The sequence below is a fragment of the Pelodiscus sinensis genome, chromosome 20 (assembly GCF_052426305.1).
Source record: "Pelodiscus sinensis isolate ZL-2025 chromosome 20, ASM5242630v1, whole genome shotgun sequence".
Taxonomy (NCBI): Eukaryota; Metazoa; Chordata; order Testudines; family Trionychidae; genus Pelodiscus; species Pelodiscus sinensis.
This window is the reverse complement of record NC_143071.1, coordinates 10977039-11000495: the sequence shown is the minus strand read 5'-3', so window position 1 is coordinate 11000495 and position 23457 is coordinate 10977039. Positions and strand designations below refer to the sequence as shown.

At 42.9% G+C, this 23457-nt stretch overlaps 1 protein-coding gene across 2 annotated transcripts; it reads right to left on the bottom strand.

Moving 5' to 3' along the window:
• On the bottom strand, positions 1 to 23321 carry CRLF3 (cytokine receptor like factor 3). 2 transcript variants are annotated; one of them, XM_075903849.2, is made up of 9 exons: positions 23105 to 23321; positions 17231 to 17329; positions 16533 to 16740; positions 13024 to 13111; positions 12357 to 12534; positions 11012 to 11234; positions 10035 to 10170; positions 2478 to 2590; positions 1 to 1173 (listed from the first exon to the last, which is right to left on the bottom strand). In XM_075903849.2, exons 1-9 carry the CDS (start codon positions 23303 to 23305, stop codon positions 920 to 922), a joined length of 1500 nt encoding a protein of 499 aa, XP_075759964.2. In that variant the 5' UTR covers positions 23306 to 23321; the 3' UTR covers positions 1 to 919. The 2 variants fall into 2 exon arrangements, with proteins under 2 accessions (XP_075759964.2, XP_075759965.2); XM_075903850.2 differs by lacking the exon at positions 17231 to 17329 and having other exon boundaries at positions 23105 to 23320.
• Between the last annotated feature and the right edge of the window lie 136 nt (positions 23322 to 23457).

Genomic DNA, 23457 nt, shown 5'->3' with positions numbered 1-23457 from the left:
AAAAAAAAAAGCTTCACAAAATATTGCCACTTGTATTTAAAAAAAAAAACCACTTTATATACACAATATTTGCTTTTGAGGTAAGCAATGTTTTTAATATGCTTATTGTATTTTAGGGCTCTAAACACTTTGACATGCTTATGTAAACCAAGTAACACTCTGGCTTAGAAATATATCTAGTTTAATACTGGTACCCAGTCATTTGTAACTACCCTGTGCAAATTCATAGTAAATTCTTATACTACTACACTTTATTGTAACAGAGCAAGAAAATAATTTGCCAATTTTTATTTTTTGGTTTCATTTAAGTTCCACAGTTTGTGGTACTAAAGTGGGGATCTTAAGCATAGTCCTTATGATTATCAAATTTATTCCAGAAGACATACAAATACTGTTCAGTACTTAAAGGTAAGGCACATTGGCAAAGAAATGAGACACTTAACAGCCTGATTGCATATTACAAGATACTTAGGTTTGGGGAATGAGGACAACCCGTACCACACCAAGAACAAAATGGATTAAACAGAACCACAACAGTTTTGACTTCTTACAAATTTAAGTTGCAACATTGTGTAATTAAGTCTATTTTAAACTTACTATGATAGTTTGTCCTTATTTGTGGGTGGAATAGAAAAACTTTGGACTATTAACCCTAAACCAAAAGTGTTACTGGCTTCTTTCACAGAACTGCAGCAGTAAACAAAGTTCATTCAATTTAATATATGTACCCTGAGGTTTTTCCAGTTTATTCCAAAGATGTATGATGAAATTGTCTGTTTAGCTTTTAACATAGTAATATACTGTTTTTCATTTATTTGAAATTAAGTACAGAATAGTGACATGCAAGTGATGTAGAAGTTATACCCCAGTTTGATACTAAATTTCGAAAAATTACTTCAACTTTAAAATTTACAGCAGGCTAGAACACTAACACCTTCCAGCCTGGGTAGGAGAATGAACATCCAAAATATAGAGAACCACAAGAATGATCAAGTACCCAATCAAACACTACTTCTCTGTTGTTAGAACTGATGGTTACTCTGAGTTTGAAGCTTCCTCCCTCGTTGTTATTGGGACCTAAATGCACAACTTCCATATCAAATGTTACAGTTGATCCACAAGTAACAGCAGGCAACTGGTTTGTCATCTCTTTGCCATTTACAAATACTGCCCCTGAAACAGTCAAGATATTTAAACATTATTTCTTACAGTACATAATGATTGGGGGCAGAAGTTGAAGGCCCCTGCACACTTTCTCCCCCCCCCCCCCCCCACAAAAATAATGTAGGATATCTAGCTTGATTTGCTTAGTAGTCAAAGCCCCAGGAAACTGATGCATAAAATTATGCTGGAACTTTGCAACAGCTACTCTAACTGTTTACAACTGATAGCTCTTCCCAAAATCAGAAGAGGTGATATTGATTAAAGCATCTTACCCTGGTCCTGTGACACTTTTTTGCAGTGGAATAATAAGCAAATATACTAGCTGAAGAATAAGGGCAGCGGAGCTCTACTATTGCATTCCTTATGCACATCAGTAAGGAAACAATCAACATTTTTCATATACCCCTATCCTAAACTATTAACCATTCTTTTTTCAGAGATAATAGAAATTAGGTTTCAAAATAGCTGTTAAACTATGGTATATTGATCCATTATTAAAAAAAAAAAAATCAAGGCTATGGCAAACTGTTTGGTCAAGCAACAAAAGATTGCTAATGAAGCATAAATCGAATAAGTGATTTTAAAATAATACATGTTCCTTTTCCTGCCTCCACTGCATTTGCTTAGAGACTGACTACAGGACCCAAGTAGGAATGTTTTCAGTAATTTTCATTGTATGTGCCTCAGGGCAGGGTCTCTCTTTAGAAGTCAGAGTGGTGTTTAGCAAGCTTTTGAGCATTTATTTAATCAAAGTAAATTTAAAGTAAAATCAATAGTACTTCTGACCAATGCCCATTTTGAACCCAGTATACTGTCTTCTGAGAATGAATTGAACAGGGCCATTTGAGTGATCGGTCATCCAGTCCCAGGTAACCACAGGTTTAGGGACACTTGGTGTTGCAGCCCTAGCTGTCTTGGCGAATTGCCATTGATGGATCAATCCTCCATGAACTTATCTAATATACCAGACGTGGCAGACTCCAGTTGTAGCAGCCACTAAAAGGCAAGCCCTGGTCCAGCCATGTTCTCCTAAATGGACACTAGTCTCAGATTTTTTGTCTTAGAACAACACATACAAATTACTATAGCATACACAGCATTAAGCTAATTTATGAATGTTAAAAATACACAAGTACACTTCAGGCATCTCATTTTGCTCAAGTTGCTGGAAGCTGTAACAATACTACAGCAGCAAAGATCCAGCAGTTAGGAATAAAGTGAGATGTTAGAGCACACACTGTACAAGTAAGACATAGTCATGATCTTCGTAAACAAGTAGATTATATTCAACAGTGCATCATTAATAAACTCACCATTTGTGCTAATGCATACAGCTTTATCTCGCTGTAAAGAATCATAGCCATTCTGCTGTTCCACACAGACTCCAATACTGTCTCGTTTATCTAGCTGACCAACTGCTTCGATTCTATGAAGAAGAAAGTTGTTAAATTCTGAAGCTTAGTTTTTAAAAAAAGCACTATGGCGCATCCCTAATCAGCACTACTGTCACCAGGACCCTAAGATATCCCCCACAATTTCATCCAAACTGAGTAATTGGTGGCATAGATCCTCAGGCTTCATCATATGTTTCTCTTACCCATGTTGCAGATGCTTACCTGCCTCAGAGGTTACAGCTTTATTATTTCTCTCAATCCTCAAATTTTCACTTTTTTTTTAATTTAATTTAAATGTTCTCCCTAATGGTATAGCTTATGGCCTGTAACTTTCAATAGTTGTGGAACACTGCTTTTAGGCAAGCTGGTCCCACCTATAGCATTTGTACCAATCCAGGCAGAATTACAAATGTAGTCACTGTGTACTAAATGGTCGTCAGCACATTTTTTAGAACAAAATGCTCCTCTTCTCCCAGGTACAGGAGGCCCTATGTGCAGCAGAAGTGGGACTCATTATAATAGTGATTTAAATTACTAATTGTGAGGTCCTAAGTGGGTGTAGATGATATCCATGACAAAATGAGGAAGAAATCATGTAGGAGAACAAAGTACAATCTCAGATTAACATTCTCCATTCTGTTGCCATTCTTCTATTTGAATACAAAAGTTAATACAGTATCAGTGATGACAGTCAACTGTATAAGAAGGATTAAGTCACTACATAGAGGTTAGAATAGAAATTGGTTAATATGAACGAATCTCAGTTGATATTTGCAAATGTCAGTTACTGGGTATTGAAAATAAACACATGATATGAGCAACAAGGTGCACAGAGACAGCCTGCTCCCACAACATGATTTCTGAGCTTGCTGTACTTCTGCCATATGCATGGTTACCTTTTTTTGTTCAAATCTTTTAGCAGTTAACTGACTACTTTTCAAGACCCAACAGCCCTATTAATATGAAGACCAGTATTGGTCATCGATAAATCCCTCAGGGTGAGAAGGTACACACAGTTGTAGACTATCATCGATTAGCAGGTTCCCATGGCAATTATGAGAGCCTAAGCCTTAACTCAGCCTGCTCGCTTTCTTCAGACAGAGGCCATGCCTTTGATGGGGAAGCCGGGGACAGAACAAGTAACTGAGGAAAAGTAATTTGCAAACCTGGCTTCTGCCAAGATGGATTTATGATTTTGATACAGAACTGACAGTGAGACTTTTCCAGATAGATTTGTATGTATGGACCAACCTTTGAAACCTAATGGCCATGTCCCAGCCAAAGGCCAGTCATCAGGCTTATAATGCAGAGAAGGATTCCATAATCTGTGTATTTAAAGATACTTCTAAACATTGGTCTGTTTTCTTCGGTCCTGTGAATCATACCTTTATCTTTACACAATAGCAGTCACAGAGATAATGGGTAAAATTCTGAAGAAATTTAGAAGTGATTTAGAATACTACATTATATTGACTTCCAAGAAACAGACTAAATGGCAAAGTTCCTTTAAAAGCAATTGGATTTTAGCTCCTAAATCTCTTAAGTGCTCTTGAAAATATAACCTGCCCTGTTCTGGTGGGGATTCGTTTTCACTGGAGCGGATACAGCTAATAATTTAATATCAAGGTGGCAGGTGTTCAATGCTTATTTTGCTTCAGTCTTCATTAAAACAGTTAATTGTGACCAGATACGTAACTCAGTATTATCAAGGGAAAAGCAATAAAAGCTAAAATGGGGAAACAACAAGTTCAATGTTTAGCTAGATGTATTAAAGTTGTCAGGGCCTGGTGAAATTCACCCTAGAGTACTTAAGGAACTAGCTGAAGCAATCTTGGAATCGTTAACTTTTAAGAATTCACAGTAGAGGGGTGAATCTCAGGCTATGTCTAGACTATGGGATACCAGAGGTATCCCAGAAAAACTCCGCCGTGTCCAGGGAACACATCTGCCCTTCTAACATTTTTTGTGGAAGAACAGATGCACTCTTTCGTAAGCCCTGTTTTCCTCGTTTCACGAGGAAGAAAGGGCTCTTCCAAAAGATGTTTTTTCGAAATTTGGCTCAGTGTAGACAGGCCAAATTTCAGAAAAGCCTCTTCCCCCCTCTCTCCCTCCCCACCCCCCAAAAATCAGAAAAAGGTACGCAAATTGCAGAGTACAATTTGCATACCTTTTTCTAACAAAAAGTGGCAGTCTGGATGTAGCCTCAGAGTACTGGAGAAGGACAAACATGGTAGCTATCTTTAAAAAGAGGATCCAGGGAATTACAGACCAGTCATCTTTCCAGGTATCAAGGTTAGGTTAATCATTAATGCATAGTTTATTACTAAACAATCAATTTGTAAGCAGTAAGAGAATAATAAGGTTTTAAGGAATAGCCAGCATAGATTTGTCAAGAATAAATCATGCCAAATGAACATAATTTTCTTCTTTGATAGATTTAACTTTCTCATGGACAGTACAAAGTATCTAGAGGCTACAGTGTATCACTAATTAAGAGTCAATGTGATGCAACTGCAAAAAACTGAAGAGTCCTTTAATCCAGAGTACTACTCAACTTTGGAAGCTCCGGGGGCCACAATGATACAGCACATGCCAAGGGCTGCAACTTAAGTATGGTTGCATATACATGCAAATATATATGCAAATAGTTTTTCACACTGAAGAGCATGAACACAAAAATTAAGGCAAGACTATACAGCACACAGGCCTCATTTAAGTCAGTTCTGCTGATATTAATCAAATGCAATATTCACCCAATTTCCACCCATATGACAGAACTTTTAATGAGCAATGACAGTCCAGGAATTTAACTACTAAAATGCATATCAACAGAAGACTATTATATTGACTACTTTTTTGATTTAGCTCCCAACTGTGGGCCGCAAATAAGCAGACCGCATGTGGCCCACAGGACACGTGTTGAATAGCCCTGATGTAGAGTCATGTGGCACTAGCGAGGGATCAGCTGGGGTACTGTGGCCAGCTTTGGACACCACACTTTAAGATGTGCATAAACTAGAGGGAATCCAGAGAAGAGCAGTGAGATCCATGAGGAAAGGAAAAAAACCACTGGATGTTTAGTCTTAAAAGATTGAAGGAGGAGGCTGATTAGTTTTCAAACATGTTACGGGCTTAGTTGTTCATGTCCGCCCAAGGCAAAACAAATAGTAATGGATTAATTTGCAGCAAGGAGAATTTAAGTTAAATATTAGGAAAAACTTTCTAATTGTAAGGGTAGTTAACTTCTGGAATAAGCTTTGAAAACAGGTCATGGAATCCCCATCACCAATGTTTTTAAGAACAGGTTGGACAAACACCTGTAATGGATGGTATAGATTGACATGATCTTAGGGTAAGAAACTCAGCTTGATAAGCTCTCGGGGTCCCTTCCAGCCCTACATTTCTACAATCTGTCAAATTTTACAAAGATGCAACAGCAGCTTCAAAAACTGGAAATTAAGTTAAAGCCCTTTTTTTAAATCATGTTTTATTATTGAGTAGGTGGCAAATTATTAATTAGTTCCTTCCAGATGTACAAGAGAACTCCACATTGGAACCATGTTGAACTCATACTCTAGCAGGTTTTTCAGTTCTCTGGAAAATATCACTGAGGCAGCAGAAGACTATGTTATAAAGCAGTGATGGGCAACGTAGGCTAGTGAGAGGGCCAGATAAGTGGCCCGCAAGGTTGTCGTAACCAAGATTTGTCTCCTGGGATTAGGGTAGTTTTTCTAATTGTGTTTGTGTACCTAGAATTTGTGGGGTTTACTGAGTGAACCATAACAGCGCTTTGACGGGATGCCCATGGCTCTCAGTGTTGTGTGCAATTAGCACACGCCTCACTTCACATGCTCTTGCTTTGTGTCACTATAAATATCGGTAGGAAAAAACTACACGGAGGGAAGCCAGCAGAATTTGACAATGCTATACGTGAATAATGGTTTAAAAAAAAAAAAAAAGTTTCGTGGGCCACATATAGAACCCAGATGGGCCAAAGGTTGCCCCTCATTGAAAACAAAAATCCAAGATTCTTAAAGTTTTGCATCTCTAACTGATCCACAATGAGAACTGTTTGTACAAAAGAACCTTAGATAAGGTTTACAATTCTCATCAGTTCATATTTTTAGTTTTCATTACACCTAGTCATTACTGCTCTTTTACAAATATTAACTTAAATATTCAGGTATCATTTAGGGATGTTAGTTATCAGTTAATTGAACAGTCGACTAACTGCATGAATTCTTAGCAGTTAGTCAACTATTTTATAGTCCCCAGGGATGGGGCTAGCAGCCTATGCAATCCAGGCCCACTCCTGGGGAGCTCCCTGCCACCCCATGCTGCTGCCTCTCTATCAGAGGGAGCAGTACAGGGTGCAGGTGGGAGCTGGTCCGTGAGGGGACCCAGTTTAAAACCCTGTTCCTCTGGTGGACCAGCTGGGCTGCCTGTCATCCCACGCTGCTGCCTCTGAAACAGAGGCAGCAGCACGTGGTGGCAGCAGTCCCGGTCTGCGGGTGTGGTCCGAGCTCCCCACAGACAGAGGCAGCTGGGAGAGCATGGAGGAGGCTGCTCCGGCAGCAGTTTCTGTCTGGGGGTGCTGGCTGCAGACAGAGGCTGCTTTGCAGCAGCAGCCACTGGCCACAATGAACCTATGCCCAAGGTGAGCCTGGGCTTGCTGTGGGCAAAGGCTGCTTTGCAGCAGCCTCCCTGGCTTCTCCCCCACCCTCACATTGCTGCCTCTGATGGAGGGCAGCAGTGGAGGGGGCAGGTGGTACTGCACAGCAGGTACCAGAGGGAACTGGCTTTTAAGATGGCTCCCCACAGCACCAGCTCCTACTCCCCGCCACCCTTGCTGCCTCTCCTACAGAGGCTGGGGAGGAGGGGGAAGAGTGGAAATGCCAATTAGATTAACGGATATACCTAGGCTTATTGGTTAATCAACTAGTCAACTACTTGTTCACATCTCTAGTCTCATGTTTTTGTACATTAGAAAACTCCAACTCTAGGCCCCTCATTGTAGTTCAGCATCTGATTTTTTTTTTGTCTAGAAATTTGTATGTTTGCATAGCACAATGCTGACCACGTGCACTAGCTTATCTGTAAATGTAAACCCATTTCTAAGTGAGCCACTGCGTTGATCTATCACTTCATCCACATTACTGTGTGTGACTGAGCAGATCACAGAAACGTGCTAGAATAGGACTAGTGAAGGAAGAGCCAGTCATTGCATAATCAGCAGGACAGAACAATTCGGCTCAAGGGCAACAGTGAGGAAGTCCTTCTAAACATGTCAATAACATGGGCATAGTGGCAGGCTGGGCACCCCAGTAAAGCGGTAAGCTTAAATTAATGGGCCCATGGGTACGGTGCAGGACAGCATTTCTTAGCTTAATATTTCTGACAGTTCCAGCAGAAAATCCTCCCAGTGCACTACCCTAGACAAGAGAAGTCACGTGTAAGGGTACTTTTAGAAAGAGTTTAACTAGAATGAATCCATATTTAGAAGACCTATTTTTCTCTGCAGCTTTGGAGAACTTGTGATCTGGAGTTGTGAAGTCTATCTATAATGTGCAGTAGAAATACTATTTAAGAGCCCATGTTTTAAATCTTATATCACTACTTTACTGGAAGCATGCAGCCCACAGCTGTCCTTTATAGCTGCAGGGAACAGTCACTTTTACAAGATCAGCCACAAGTTTTTTAGGGTTAGTGAAACCAAACCAAACCCTCCCCCTTGCCCAGTTTCCATTCATCTTAAAGCAGAAAGTTGCACAAGCCACTATCCCATTGTATGCACATTCCATTCATAAATTGGCTGTATGCAGATGAGACCAAGCCTGCCTGAGCCACTATGGCGCACACACTGTGTGCGCACATACTATGTACCCCCCCCCACCACCATCAGACAGCCTCATCTCAAATTGCTAGATCAGTTGGACTAATCATGCAAGTACAAACAACTGCAGCCTGAAGAGGTTGATGCTCATCCTTGAATCTCTCACCAGCCCTTCCAAGTATAGCTCTTGGGGGCAGCAGAGAACTGGGAATAACATTGGCCCAGGCCAATTGCATCATACCCCCAATTACAGCTTCATCTAAATGTCTTGACTGAAGTGTCACCAACCAAAGGGGTCTAGTTCTGAGAAGGGGATGTACAAAATGCTGTTTTTATTACAGCTTTGCTAGTCCCTGGGGAGGCTATTATGCCTCCTGAATATATGTTAAGATTACAAAGCTGCACAATTATCTGTAACATGAGTTGTGCCCGTTTCTACTCAGGAGTCTGGTTATCCCTTTGTGAATGCGCTGTTGAAACAGATGGGTAAAGCCAAATGCTAAGGTACTACATTTTGTAAACTAGCAGAATCTAATATATATTTAAATGGAACGCTCTTACAGGGACTGGGGAAGTAACACGGCTTATTTTCTTAACTTTTGAGATTCTCTTTAACACAGATGTTCCATCACATCTTTTACAGACACAAATGAGCTAGTGTTCTGTTATACAGAGGAACTTGTCTCAGAGAAAAGAAGCAAAACCAATACTACCAAAAACATTGCACATTAAAACTATTTAAATCTCCGTTACTTATATGAACAGGTAAGGACACTTGTGAAACAGAACCAGGGGGAGTCTCATAACTGTATTTAAGAGCACAGATGCTTCTGTGCCAAGTGATATTAAAACCTAATGGGGTATTTTTTAAGTTGGAAGCTGTGGAGCTGTTTGTCATGGTGAACAATGGACAGCTGAATATGCCCTTGCTCTATGACTATCCAAAGGCAACAGAATCCAAGCTTTGTGAAAAGGGAAAATGCAACACCATCTCACTGTTGTGTCAAATTAGAATCTTAACCATGAAAGTAATTTTCCCAAGATACCTTCTCCTTTCAGGAGTTTCTACAGATGGCAACCAACTGTCATCTGACCAGAGCTATAATTATGATGGAGGTGGCACCTGTTTGAGAACTTACTCCACTGTCAGCCCTTCTTATGCTGTCACATGAAAACAACGCTCCAACCGTTCCAGAAGAATTGGGAGGGCGGGAAAGGAAAGAAGTCATTACTTTGGCCAGAGCATCTAATCTGAAGCCCACTGGAATCAGTGGAAGAATACCAACAGGCTTTAGATCAGGCAACAGCCATTGTTGAAAAGTACCAACAAAGATTCTAAACACTTCACAGATCCACTCAGCCTAGGTTAATCTGAGACTTCATGGAGGAAGGAAGTGTTTCAGCATCTTTTCTAGATTAGGATAGATCCTACAAGAATATCTTAGGCTTTGTCTGGAAGAACTAGTAGGTGGAAGCAAAGTGAAAGTTCAGCCTTCACATACAAATGGGACTCTGTACTATGTACACACCACTAAGTCTGATTCAGGAGTTTATAACTCTGACATACACAGAGATAACAGAGACAAACAGGAAATTCCATTTGCGCAAGTGCCTCATGCAATGGCAATACTGCATGTACTTGCCTGAAGGTTAACGTCTGCCCACAGAAGTAAGTAGGAGCTTTGGAGTAGAGCACGCCGCCGCATGACTGAGAATCATTTCGAAGTGCTATGTTTCTTCTACTGCTCAGGCTGTAACCCTCCAAACCTGCTGTCCATTCTTCAACAAAAACCAAAAAAGAAAGGGCTTAAATGGTCATGTGGGGAAAGAGCTGCATCTGCATCTAGTCTTTTTACTTCATGTGAAAGAGTCATGTTACCAAAGCTGTGGGTCTAACCTCTCCTAGATGTGCAAAAGGAGTGAGAGAAATGAGGCATTTTCTGCAATATTGTGATTCTTGCCAAAAAGCTTAACTTGCATTTGACTCTTGGCTATGATCCCTTACACAGAAGTGACCAAAATATATATTACACAGTTTCCTTATCAGATTAATTGTGATAATAGTAAATTGGTAATAATAATAATAATCATTTTTAGCCAGTTTAAGAACTAGCCTTATAGACATTTGCAAACTTCTTAGATTTAAATCTTCTACAATAAGGGGAAAAAGCTCCAGGCTATTAAAGAAATCAGAAATCCCTGAGGAAAACGAACAATGGTTAATGCTCCATTTCTCAGGACAACAAATACAAAAGGGAAGTAGATGGGAAACCTCCACAAACAGGCACGACAGATGTGAATTTAAAATTCTTCATGAAACAAAAGAGAATTTCACACTGGCATTTTCCAAGTGCAGGAGCTACTCCAGCCCAAGTATAAGGTTAATAGCTACCACATGTGCTACAAACTAGCTACAGTTAAAATTAAGCAAAGAATCCAGCTGTAGAAAGGTATATATCTAAATACCTTGTATTATTTATACACATTTAATTCAATATATATTGCAAAGCAGGAAACTCCATTGTCTGCGGACAGCAAACAGCTCCACAAAATCTACAGCATATTATTGTTTTTTCACACACATTATCAGCTTCAGAAGACCAACAACAAAAGTGTATACCATGAGGAACTAGTGTAGAACGACCAGTTTGAGGAATGCTCCATGGACTCCATTCCTGCCGTCCATCACCTCGGGCACAAACTCTGAACTGGTAATCAACATTGGGGTCGATCTGTAGTACTATGAATTCCATCTCAGAGCCAACATACACATCTTCAAAGTGATGGGCAGTACTCTTGCGAGATTGAAGCCTGTAGTCTTGAGGTATAAAGTCATCATCCACCTAAACAGATATTCAGTCCATCAACAAGGGATTGTGACTCTGGATTTCTTTGAACTACAATGTGTCCCAGTAACATTTTATGTTAGCAACATTTGTCCTTTGCAAGGTAAAACAGCTAAAACAGTGTTTGCTAAAACAGCTGCTGAACACACAACATTCTTTCGTACTTCCGTGGGAATGGTTTGGTCAGCACCTACCACCCTGGGCCTCACCTGCAATTTCCTACTGTAATACATACCGCCACCAAATATGCATTTTACAAGATGTTTATTCCTAAATTAATCTGCTTCTGACACATACACGACACTAAGACCTATTTTTGCAATTGCTAGTTTCACAGAATTAATATTTCTGTATCACTCCTCTGTTTAGGGGGACGTGCTCATTGGCAGCAGGTAACTGCCCACGCTCTCACCACCCAGGAACGCTGGGGCTGTGGCACGGCTGCCGGGGAGAGCTGGACCTGCGCCACCCGCTGGGATGATGAGACTGAGTGGGTCTCAGGATGTTCAGAGGGCTGAGGGCAGAAACCTACGATGGGAGTGAACGTGGCTCCACTGGGGGGAGGCTGTGGAAGGGGCAGGGCTTCAGGTGGGAGGGGCAGAGCTGAGGTTTGCCTTCCCCAGCTGGGGGTTCACCCACCACCCACAGAAGTGCTATAGGCTGGTTTTGTTTTGGGGGAAGAGGGCTGGGTGAGGTAACCTCCTGCCTCTTCCATTTCGGATAGTGTGGCCCAAGAAGGGAGGAGGAGTGGGCAGCTTTTGTCAGTTACGTCTGCTGGCTTTTCTTCGTAACCAGTTGTAAGCACACCTGTGGCACTAACTGGCAGATGCAGGTACTCTCAAGCAGCGAACAGGTAGTCCAGTGCCAGACTTAGCAGACTAAGGGCTGGATTCTCATGTGAAAGTTTTCCCACACACACACACACGTGTGTTTCAAAATCTACCACTATGTGCACTGGTTTAAACCGTAACATAAAATTTCTTCCAGTATATTTTAAATCCCAAGTCAGAAGGAGATGGAGAAAGAAATGCAGGGTGAAACGGACAGTCTCTTGAGAGAGAATACTTCTTTTTCTGAACAGGATCAAAGAATCTGAGCTACATTCATTCTTTTACTCACCTTACACCATCGCACTAGGATACCCCCAGGCTTCTCAGTAAGTTCTTCTATCTGTACAGGTGGCCGAGATGCTACAGTCCCATGATTGAAGATTTGATTTTTCACTATGGTCAGGAGACAGTCATCCAGCTGGGCAGATAAACAAGGCACATCAACCAAGGCAGGCACTTCTGGCAAGCTAAAGAGAGAAAAAAAATGCTGACATGTAAGACAACAGCTTGTATACAATTCTATTTCAACCATAGACTTAAAAGACAACATGTGGATTTGATTATTTTTTTAACTCTATACTTCAAGGGACTCGTTTTGAAAGCTAGAACACTAAAGAATTCCAGATTTCAGACTTAAAAGACATAGGAAGTAGCTACTATTTTAGGCTTAATTATGGCCATGTCTCAGTAATCTCCTTTCTTTCATCAGGGTTGGTAAAAACAATTGCAAACAGACAACCCATATTTCAAGGGGGACCATCCGAGGACTAAACACTACTTAAATTATCAAGGCCAATCCCCTGTCAGAATCTACATGTAAGTGGGTTAAGCAAAGCCTGAAATAAATCCCTAATTCCATTGTCTTAAAAAGGGAAAATACAGCCCTGGGTAGAGACATGTAAATCGTGATCCTTGCTGCATTCGCCAATCCTCCCCACCAGATCAATGGCTCTTACCTATCCAGCTGAATGTGCAAAGCCTTTTTTGTAAAGCTGCACAGTTTTTCATTCTGCTCGCCCATGACCCCATGGATGACACACTCTCCTAGAGTGAAAGAGTAAAAAAAGGTCCTTGTATGAAAAATGCTCAAGAAAAATATTCTCCACGTCAAGATGAAGTGAACAAAGCTAATATTTTTTTTCCTCAGTGTTCTCAATGCTCCAGAAAGACACTTAGAATTTCAACACTTGTATGTTCTAGCTATTAGTTAATAATATATGCCTATATAGCATCTTCTGCTGACCATCTCAAATAACTTTCTCACGGGAGTTCCCACAAAGCTATGTGATTTGATCCGAGGTCTCAGACAATAACAGAGCTGGGGCCAGATGCCGGAAATCATGGCTCCTAATCCTCTGGCTCCAGCTACTTGACAGACCAACTACTTTAAAAGGGAAACACCATCCCAGAACGTGCAGAGCATCTTTACTGATCAGAACTTCAAAAAGCAAAAACCGCAAAGAAATTATACCAGGTTCAACAGTGCATAGAATCAGGCCCTGCTCATCATTAATGTAATTTTTTTTTCAAATGTAACAGTCTGTGATATTTTGTGCAGTGTGAAGGCTAGGGATAAGTAGAAAGTTCTGCTACCCTACATTTATTTGAAAGACCCTGAAGTTACAGGAAGATCTATAGAGACTTCTGCTTAAATCCATCTTGGATTCTTCTCAAGTCCAGTTATCATCTGATGACTGAGATGTGAGCACTGACCTGTTCCAAGTGGACAACTGTCAACATTCAAAAGAAAAAGAGGAGAGAGGAGAGGAGAGGAAAACATTTAGTAGCAAAAGGCTGAACGTGCATGAAGAGTGAATTCCCTTTTTGCTCTTGTTCAGATTAGAGTCACTATATAGCAAAGCTTTTACTGACACCATCCATATAGACAGATGTGGCCCAGTGGATCAGAAATAGACTAGTAACTAGGGATCCAAGCCATGTTAACTTGTACCAGGGATCAACTCTACTGCAATCAATGCAATGGAGGTCAATTTAGTAGGCCTAATGAAGACCCACTAAATCAACTGCAGAATACTCTCAACTCTGGTACTCCACCGGAACAAGAGGAATAAGTTAAGCTGATAGGAGATGGTCTTCTGTTGACAAAGCGTGGTGTTACTGCAGTATGTAAGTCAACCTAAACTATGTTGATGTAGGTCAACTTATCCCAGTAATGTAGACAAGGCTTTAGGCAAGTTATGTCACCTCCTTTGGTCAAATGGAGATGGTGCTACATGTTGGACCCCCATGGTCTGACACCCTTAGAACCTGGCCAGTCTTGAACAAGGGAATTTGCTGGGCCAGGGGAGGTCCCCTGTCACCAGCTTCCCAGGCACCCGACTCTGCTTCTAACCCCAGTCAGCCCCTACTTTCCTCAGCCATCTGTGTACCTGGCCCTGGCTGGACCCCTCAGCCCTGGCACTCCCTGCTGCACTGCCTGAGACCCTGCTGCAGGACTCCCGACTATACCAGCAGAGTTCCCCATGCTGGTCGAGTCCCCTGCCGTGGGGCTCCTTATGCCGCCAGAGCTCCCCCCAACACGCTGCAGGACTTCCCACGTCACCTGAGCTCTCTGCCACAAGCCTCCTAGCCATGCTGTGGGGTTCCTTGCATGGCCTGAGCCCCTGTCACACTCCTGGCTGCACCATTGGCGGCTTGTACATTACTGCTCCCTTTAGCGATGTGCTACCGGTAGAACCCTAACTTCTCCCTAAGTAGCACATCGCTACAGGAAGAGCTCCCTGCGCCGCCTGAACCTCGTGCCACAGGACTCCCTGCACTGCCAGAGCCCCTCCTGAAGGACTCCTGGCTGCGTCACCAGAACTCCCCGCACTAGCAGACCCCCTGCCACATCGCAGGATTCCCCGTGCTGCCTGGGCCTTTTAGCGCTGTGCTAAAAGCCATGGTCCGGCCTGGTTTAGGGAGGTATAACCTGTAATACCAGCTTCACTGGAGTAGGTGAAATTATTTGGATAGTAACAAATTGCTACTTAATTATGACCACTCTGTTGGATTCAAGACTTCAGTCAAGCAAGCAACTTCCTTACACACAAAACTCACATCCAAGTAGCTGACTGTACGACATGTTGCATTTCACAAACCAGAAAGCACAGTAGCAGAAAGTTAAAGTTGAGACAGACAAGAACAATGCAAGGAAACAGCCAGCACTGTCTTGGCAGAAACACACTGCACAATAGGTTTTCCAGTGCAGGGACATAGTTAGTATTGATATTCCTTTCTGACTAGATATTTAGTAATGATATGGAAGAGTTCACACTTCCACACTTCTACTGTTTTCTGTCCCAACTGCAAATCTTCTGGAGAAACGCGTGACTTTCCTTGCGGATAGAACTTGGATGCAAGGAAGGGAAAGGTCTCTAACAGGCAGTGTAAGCCTTCAATTTCTGTACAGTATGTTTTTGAGTCCAAAGACTCAAAAATTACTTTCTTTCAGTCTCATATGCGGGAACAAACATTCCCTCTATTTTTGGCACAAACTCATTTTCCAATATAAAATAAACTCAGATCCAAAATTGCGTTCTCCCAGAGCAAAACCAATTTGACCACACTGGATGAAATGTATCCCTTATGAAAAAAACTAGCATAAGACCTATGCACCAATGAAGTTCCACTTAGGTTTAAAATAAACTTCCACTACCAAAAACAACATAGAAGTGTTGTTACTTATTAGGGCATCTGAGATACGTTTCATTTGAAGAGGCCAAACAATCTCTTGCTTTTACTTTGGCAGCTTGGAAGTTTATTTTCAGAGAGATATATTGCCAAGACGTTGGTACTCTTCCCCTTTTAACATTCCATACTTCAGCCCATTTATACATAACCCCAGGGTGCTATACAGAAATGCTAAACGATGAATCTGCAGGAGCAAGCATCGACATGTTTCTCCCAACCGCACCACCAATTCTGCAAAGAGATCTATAATTCTTTGAGTGTTGGTTTAGGATAGTCCCATTTTAGCCAAAATATGCTGTTTGTCACATGCATTATAATCTACCCCAGCGATGGGCGACCTAGCCGCACGAGTGGCCCTCCATCGCAGCGGCCACAAGATTGTCGTAAGCAAGATGGTCTCTCAGGATAGGGTAGTTTTGCTAAGTGGCGCTTGTGTAGCTAGAATTTTCAGAATGTGCCAACTGAACTGTAGCAGCACTTTGATTGGATGCAGAGAGCGCACGGCTCTCTCTGGCAATATTGTGTGCAATCAGCACGCACCTCACAACATGTGCCCTTGCTTTACACTCATGTCACTTTAGTATTAGGAGTACAAAAAAAAATGTGGACAGAAAGCCGCGGAATCTGGCAGCCTTGCATGTGGGCAACAGCAAACAAAATTGTCTTGTAGGTCAGACATAGAACCCTGATGGGCTACAGGCTGCCCACCACTGATCTATGCTAGTCTTTAAGAGAAGACCTTTTGGAATGTATATTTTAAATAGCCCCATACCTTCCTGGAGCAGGTCATCAGCCGTACTGACTCCATGTTCTATTAGTTTCTGGCATTCATCCAGTGGTTTGATGCTTTCTTGTTCTATGGCATCCACTTCCTGCAGCAATAACACTAGTCGTTCATCCAGCAGCTTCCTCAGGGTCCCTTTTAAATCATTAAAATGCTGCTCAAGTACTTCCCTCGTCAGAGCTGCACTCTCTTTGATCTGACTCAAGACAACAGAGAAGGATTCAGGGTAAGCAGCTAAATATATATATATTGCTTTTATCATTTTAAATCACATCGCCTGCATTTGCTAGTGGAAAGCTCTATGTTAGGTCAAATTTTACAAAGGCTCTCAAACAGTTAACAAACCTACTACAGGTTAGACCTCCCTGCTCCAGCATCCTCTGGACTGGGGAGTTCTCTGGCCTGTGGTGGGCCCTGGAGCTAGGGCTCCCCACTCTGCTGCCAGCCCCATGCCAGGCCTCCAGGGGTCAGCCTCCTCTGGTTGGGCTTCTCCAGCCTACTTCAGTCCCACTACTGCTGAGGTTCCGGCGGGGGCTGCAGATTCCTCCCAGCCAGCGCTGGCCCCACTACTGCCAGGCTTCCCTACCAGCCGCCACCGGGTCTCCACGGGTTGGGACTCCCTGGGGTTGGACTCCCCACCCACCACAGGACCAGCCCCTACTGGCCCAGCAGGGTCTCCTCAGCACCTGCGGGATTCCCAGCTGGCTCATGCACCTCACTTCCAGGGCTCCTTCTTGACCAGGGATGTTGCTGGACCAGAGAGTCCCAGATTTGGGAGGTTCGACCTGTAGGATGCTGTCATTGTAAGATACACATTTGAATAAGGGTACAAAGCAGGGGAGAGAAGAAGCAGTGAGGCTATCCAAGTGGAAAGACAAGGGATGAAAGCAAAGCAAGACTTTAGAGAAGGATTATAAATAATTAGGAAAGCCTCTGAGAAGAGAATGTCCTTTATAAGTGGTTCTCTCCCTCTTCCTCTCCCCCTCGCCCCCAATCTAAAAGACAAGCTTTACAGTGGAACAAAAAACAGGACTATGTAGCACTTTAAAGACTAACAAGATGGTTTATTAGGTGATGAGCTTTCGTGGGCCAGACCCACTTCCTCAGATCAAATCGTGGAAGAAATTTCCACAATTTGATCTGAGGAAGTGGGTCTGGCCCACGAAAGCTCATCACCTAATAAACCATCTTGTTAGTCTTTAAAGTGCTACATAGTCCTGTTTTTTGTTCCAGCTACACCAGACTAACACGGCTACATTTCTATCACTAAGCTTTAGAGTGATGAGCCTGCAGTAATAAGGTCACACGGATCAGGTGGACAACAGGATGCCTTTGGCCAACTAGGAGCTAAGCCCTGTCTGCCATGGCCAAAATAGCCCAATGCAAATGCGACATCTTGAAAATTTAACCAATACAAATCAAACTAGAACACATTAAGTAAATCAGTTTACTCTGGGACTATGAGAAGATAGAAACATGGCCTCATTACCATTGCATTTGAGTGCCTCTATCTTGAGGTATTTATCCTCACACCACCCTTGTGAGGTAAGGCAGTGCCAGCATCCCCACAGTAAATAAGAGGAACTGAGCCAGAAAAGTAAGTGACAAGCCCAACGTAACAGAGGAAGTTTGTAGTAAAACAGGGACTTGAACCCACATCTCACAAATCCTTGGCCAGTACCCTGACCACTAGATAACTCTTCTTTTATTTTATTCAACATATTTCCTTTCTGGTTTTTAGAAACTATTTGCATTTCCTGAGGAAAGGAAAGTCATTAGCAGCTTTTTTGTTCTCAAGTAGGGGAAATGTCCCCCTCTGCAGAATTTGTGTTCTTCCTCAATAAGAGCACCCACAGACAGTACAATAACCTATAGGCTGCGCCTCAGAGCTGCAAGTCTCAAGCTGGTGCATTAGAATGGAAGAGTAGATCAGATGCACAAGAATTTTAGAAAAGAGTTACAAGCAATGATATTAAGGTTCTGTATTCAAAGGAAGGATGTAAAATCCTGATAGTCAAGTTAACCTAATGTTTAACCAGTTAACCTACTAAACAGGGTCCCGGGGGAGGGAGGGGGGCACAAAGAACCGCTCCAGCTCCCAGCCAGCAAGGCTCCTGCTACCAGTTCTGCACTGGGGCTGGGGCACTGCCGGCTCCCAACCCCCATGCTGGGGCTGCTACCAGCAGCCAGCCCCCTGCTCTGGGGCCCGGCGGAGCTGAAGCAGCGCTCTGCCCACATCAGGCTGCTCCAAGGTACCAGTTAACCACTGCCCTTTCACATCCCTAATTCAAGGTTACAGAGAGTGTCTTAAGACAACTTGCACAGGAACAGCCATTAACACATTAAGCAGCAGCGTGGTATTTCCCATCCCTCCAGAGCACTAAGACAATGGAATACCCACTTCTTGTGCAGCCCCTTTCCCACACATTGGACTCGCTTTAGCAAGGAGAATGGCCCCCCAGCTCACGGTATTAGAACAGAGATATAATAGTCTGTATGTTAGCACACCACAGGTCTTCATTGATAGTTCACTGCATTGTAATTGAATATTTTAGCATATTTTATCTAAAGCCCATTGAAGTTAGTGGAAAGACTTCCTAACTTCAGTGCACTTTGGATTAGACCGATCACAAGCCAGTATTTGGAGAAACTTACAATAATTAGATCCACAGAATGGAAAGAAAATGGTTTCAATGTTCACTATGGATGACTGTACATCTGTGTGTTTGAGTCACTAATTTAACATGAACAGGACATTTTTAAGTTACAAGAAGACTATCACGGCGTCTCAGATCAGGCAAGAATCCAGTTATGGCCAGTACCAGATGCTCCAGAACACAGTAACAAATCCTGCATTCAGTAGGTATGAAATATGCTGTGCTCACCGAAAAAAACATCTCTTTCCTCCTATATTGAAAGGCTTAACCCCAAGAAACATGGGGGGTTGAATCCCCTCCAAAACTTTTCTTTTTTGTATTTACTATTACAACTCTAAATAGTTATCCACACAAGTGACCGATTAATCATTTGTTTGAATCTTACTTTTTTTTTTTTTTTTTGCCTTGAGCTTGGTGCAAGGAGTTCCAACTGCACGTCGGGTGCAAGAGAGTTTTGTTTTGAAATCAGATGGAAATGGATCACCTGGAACTCCATTGAATGTTTCCCTTATTCCTTTTTTTATGAATCAGGATGAATAGTGAACATGCCACCATCTCCATTTTGATTTGGTGGATAACGTAAGAATCTTTATTCCAAAAAAATTATGGATTACAAAAGGCTTAGTACAAAGTCTAAGAAGAACTCACAACATCTGACTTTTTAAGAAGGAGACACCTGAATATGTGAAAACTTAATCACAAGCTAATAGTCAGAATTAGACACCCCACTCTGAAGTGTTTTTATGATTTACACACACAAGGAAATGATGCAATAAAAGCCAACTCCTAGATGCAATTTCTGTATCTTTAGAAGGGCTGACAACCTACACAGGAAGCTTTGGTTAGGTAAAGTAAATTTCCTCTTCAAGTAATCTTCATGAGCCTCTGCGCCTGCCACATAGCTTGGTTTCCTTTCACTTGTTATTTCAGTGTTTCAGAAAAAAAGGAAGTGCTTGGTAGTGTACATGTGAGGCAAGGATGGCGGATGACAGAAGAGAATGGTTATTCCCCCAAACCTATGACTGAGTTTGTATACACATCTAAATCAGGATCAGAATCTCAATCCTAAAGCTAGAGCTGTGCAAAGACAAAAACAGCAGAAAGTAAAAACACACACAGAGGCTTGAGAATGGATTTGAATTACTGTAGTAAAATGATCCAACATGGAGGCTGATGCTACAATGCTAAATGATGCACAGAGCTAATGTTTCCTTCTAGCTCAGTCTATAACTCTTGAGATTTCCAGAGGCTTCCCCCCTTGTGTCCTGCATGTTTAATTCATGTTCTTCATCAGATATCTTTTTAACATGGGCTCAGTTGTGGCCAACTCCAACAGGTGCCCAACCCCACCATTGGAAAGTGGGTGCAGGGGAACAGAAACAAATGCATACCACCACCGAGCCATGCAGAAAAGAGAGCCACTGAAGTTGCAAGTACAAGAAAAGATTCAAGACTAATGAATGCAAAGTCCCGTACCCGGAGAGAGGAAACAAACAGCACAAATAAAGAGGAAGGTGGCAAAGTAGTTGCACTCACTATGGAGCAGCTATACTCACCGTGCTAAGGCAAATGTATTGTCATTTGTCTCATTTTATGTGAATGAGCAGCACTGTCGTTGCTACTGGAGAGGCAACATTTGGACAAGAGCAGTGGTTCTCAAACGTTTCAGGGTCACATCCCCTTACCAAGGCCAGGAGTGGGGATGTGGCTCCATGGTAGGGATGCAAACTCAGGATGTAAGAAAATGGTTAAAGTACCCAAAGAATTGATAAAAATCCTAGCAGTTACATGTGCTGCGGGCTCTGCAGTATAAACCTTATACGCACAGCCAGCTCCCCAGGAATGGGGCCAGAAGCTGGGAGTTGGCTTATGCATGCCGGCTGTCAGCCCTACTGCCAGGGACCTGGGTATGCTGCGGGCTCTTCAGTATAAGCTTTATACCACACAGCCCACAGCATGGGACGGCCGCTGGCTCCTGGGCTGACAGCTGGGACCTGGTGCATACTGGTGAAAAGTTTAACCATAATGTAAACCGATAAGCCAATATTTATCAGTGAACTGTTCAAACGCTTAAATTCTTACATTCCTAATGCAAATGGGGTAAGGTTGCCAAGGCCAGTGCTGGAAGCTGGGGCAGAGCCAGGAACTAGGGCCCCAGGGTAGGACCAGAGTCCCAGGAGTGGTCTCCCAGGTGCACAGCTGGCACCCAGGCCATGGGCACAGGGTAAGGAGGAGCAGACCTGATAGGTTCCCTCTCCATCCTCTATGTGATCTGGCCCTATCCCTAGCCACACCTCGCTGAATGGTCCTCTGTGCCTGGCTGAGGGAGTGTGCTCCATAGTTTGGAGACTAGATGAATCTGAGGCTCACTACCTTGAGCAGCTTGCAATAACAACTTTGAAGAAGACTATGTTTAATGAACATTAATCTCTCATTTGGTCATAACATCAAACACTAACCCAGATAAATTTACAACAGATTTCTGTGGTGATGGGATCAGTTTCAGGGAAATTATCTGATCACAACAGAAAAATTCTGTGAGAATTAAAATAAAAGAAAGATCACAATCATAAAAAGTTTCAAAGGGGTATCCATGTTACCTCTAATTGTAAAGCCAACAAGCAGTCCTATGGCACCAGTGAAATGGGTTTTACCCACAAAAGCTCATGACCTAATAAACGTGTTAGTCTCTAAGGTGCCACAGGACTCCTCATCCTTTTAACACCAAGGGTGTATCTCAGGTCTACAAAAAGCAAAAATATTCAAGGTATCTCTACAATGAAGAGTTAAACCAGATAAATAGGTACCTGACTCTGAATATGAAGTCAGGCAATTATTTGAAAATCTTACTTTGATCATTTTGTCTTACAACACACATTTCTAGCTTTCAGGGTTGCAGAGAAAAAACTTTAAAATGGAATCTCTAAAAGCCCCCAAACTGGAAAGCAGATTAAAAACTCGAGAAGTTTAACATCTCCTTATTTTCCAAACAATCTCATGATCTGTGAGGGAGAGTTGGCAAGTTCTGGCCACTGGCAAAACAGACGCAGTTCTCTTCCTGCATCTGACAAAGTGAGTGGCAGCTCAGGAAAGCTTATGCCCTAATAGAATCATAGAATACTAGGACTGGAAGGGACCTCGAGAGGTCATTGAGTCCAGTCCCCTGCCCTCATGGCAGGACCAAATACTGTCTAGACCATCCCTGATAGACATTTATCTAACCTACTCTTAAATATCTCCGAGATGGAGATTCCACAACCTCCCTGGGCAATTTATTCCAGTGTTTGACTACCCTGTCAGTTAGGAACTTTTTCCTAATGTCCAACCTAAACCTCCCTTGCTGCAGTTTAACCCCATTGCTTCTTGTTCTAGCCTCAGAGGCCAAGATGAACAAGTTTTCTCCCTTCTTATGACACCCTTTTAGATACCTGAAAACTGCTATCATGTCCCCCCTCAATTTTCTCTTTCTAAATAATAATTCTAAAGTGTTCATCTTTCAGGTACCGCCGGACTGCTTGTGTTTGCTGAAACAGACTAACAGGGCTACTTCTCTGAAGCCCCTTTTCTTAGAGCTGCTCAGTCTGTCAGAAAGGCAGCTGCCTGAATGGCTTCGGTTCAGGTCAGGTTCGGATTGTTTTCACTCCCAAGGGGGGCAGGGACCTCTTGTTTTCAATAGCAACTTGGACCCCACATAATCTGAATCCAGGAAAGGGGAGTGGTGTGTTCCAGCCTATGGACTAGCTCCCCTTCCCCTCTCCCCAGAGTCACCCCAACTCTCTCCTCCAGCCCAACCCCCCCCCCCCCCCAGCACACTGCACTCACCAGCACAGCTCTGCGCCCAACCCCCCTTGCCCTCATGCTCCGCCCCCCAGCTTCCCCCCCCCATAACCTCCTATGCCCCACCTGCTTGCGTGCCTGCTGCAGCCCCCGCAGCCTCTGCTGCAGCTCCAGCCGGTAGCTCCGCGCCGCCTCGATGCTCTCCCGAGCCTCCTGCAGCAGCAGCGCCTCACCCTCCGGATCCATCCCACTCCCCGGCCGGGCTGCGGGGACCCGCTGCTGGCAACAGCCGCCCAGGCTGGCCTCACACGCGGAAGCGCCCCACATCCGGGCAATGAGCCAAGCGGGGGGGCGGGGCAAAAAAAAAGTTTGCTTGACTTTTTGGTTTGTTTTGTTTTTTTTTAAATCAAGAACAACTTTATTGATCCCCGAAAATGGACATATCATTGGCATTCAAGCGTTGTAGGAAGAGAGTGTCA

Coding starts and splice junctions, on each gene's coding strand:
- CRLF3 (XM_075903849.2), bottom strand. CDS start 23,305: ATGTGGGGCGCTTCCGCGTGTGAGGCCAGCCTGGGCGGCTGTTGCCAG. Junction 17,330..23,104: donor TGCAGCAGGCACGCAAGCAG/GTGGGGCATAGG, acceptor AGCATCCTACAG/GTCGAACCTCCCAAATCTGG. Junction 16,741..17,230: donor GCCAGCTGGGAATCCCGCAG/GTGCTGAGGAGA, acceptor GTCTTGAGTCAG/ATCAAAGAGAGTGCAGCTCT.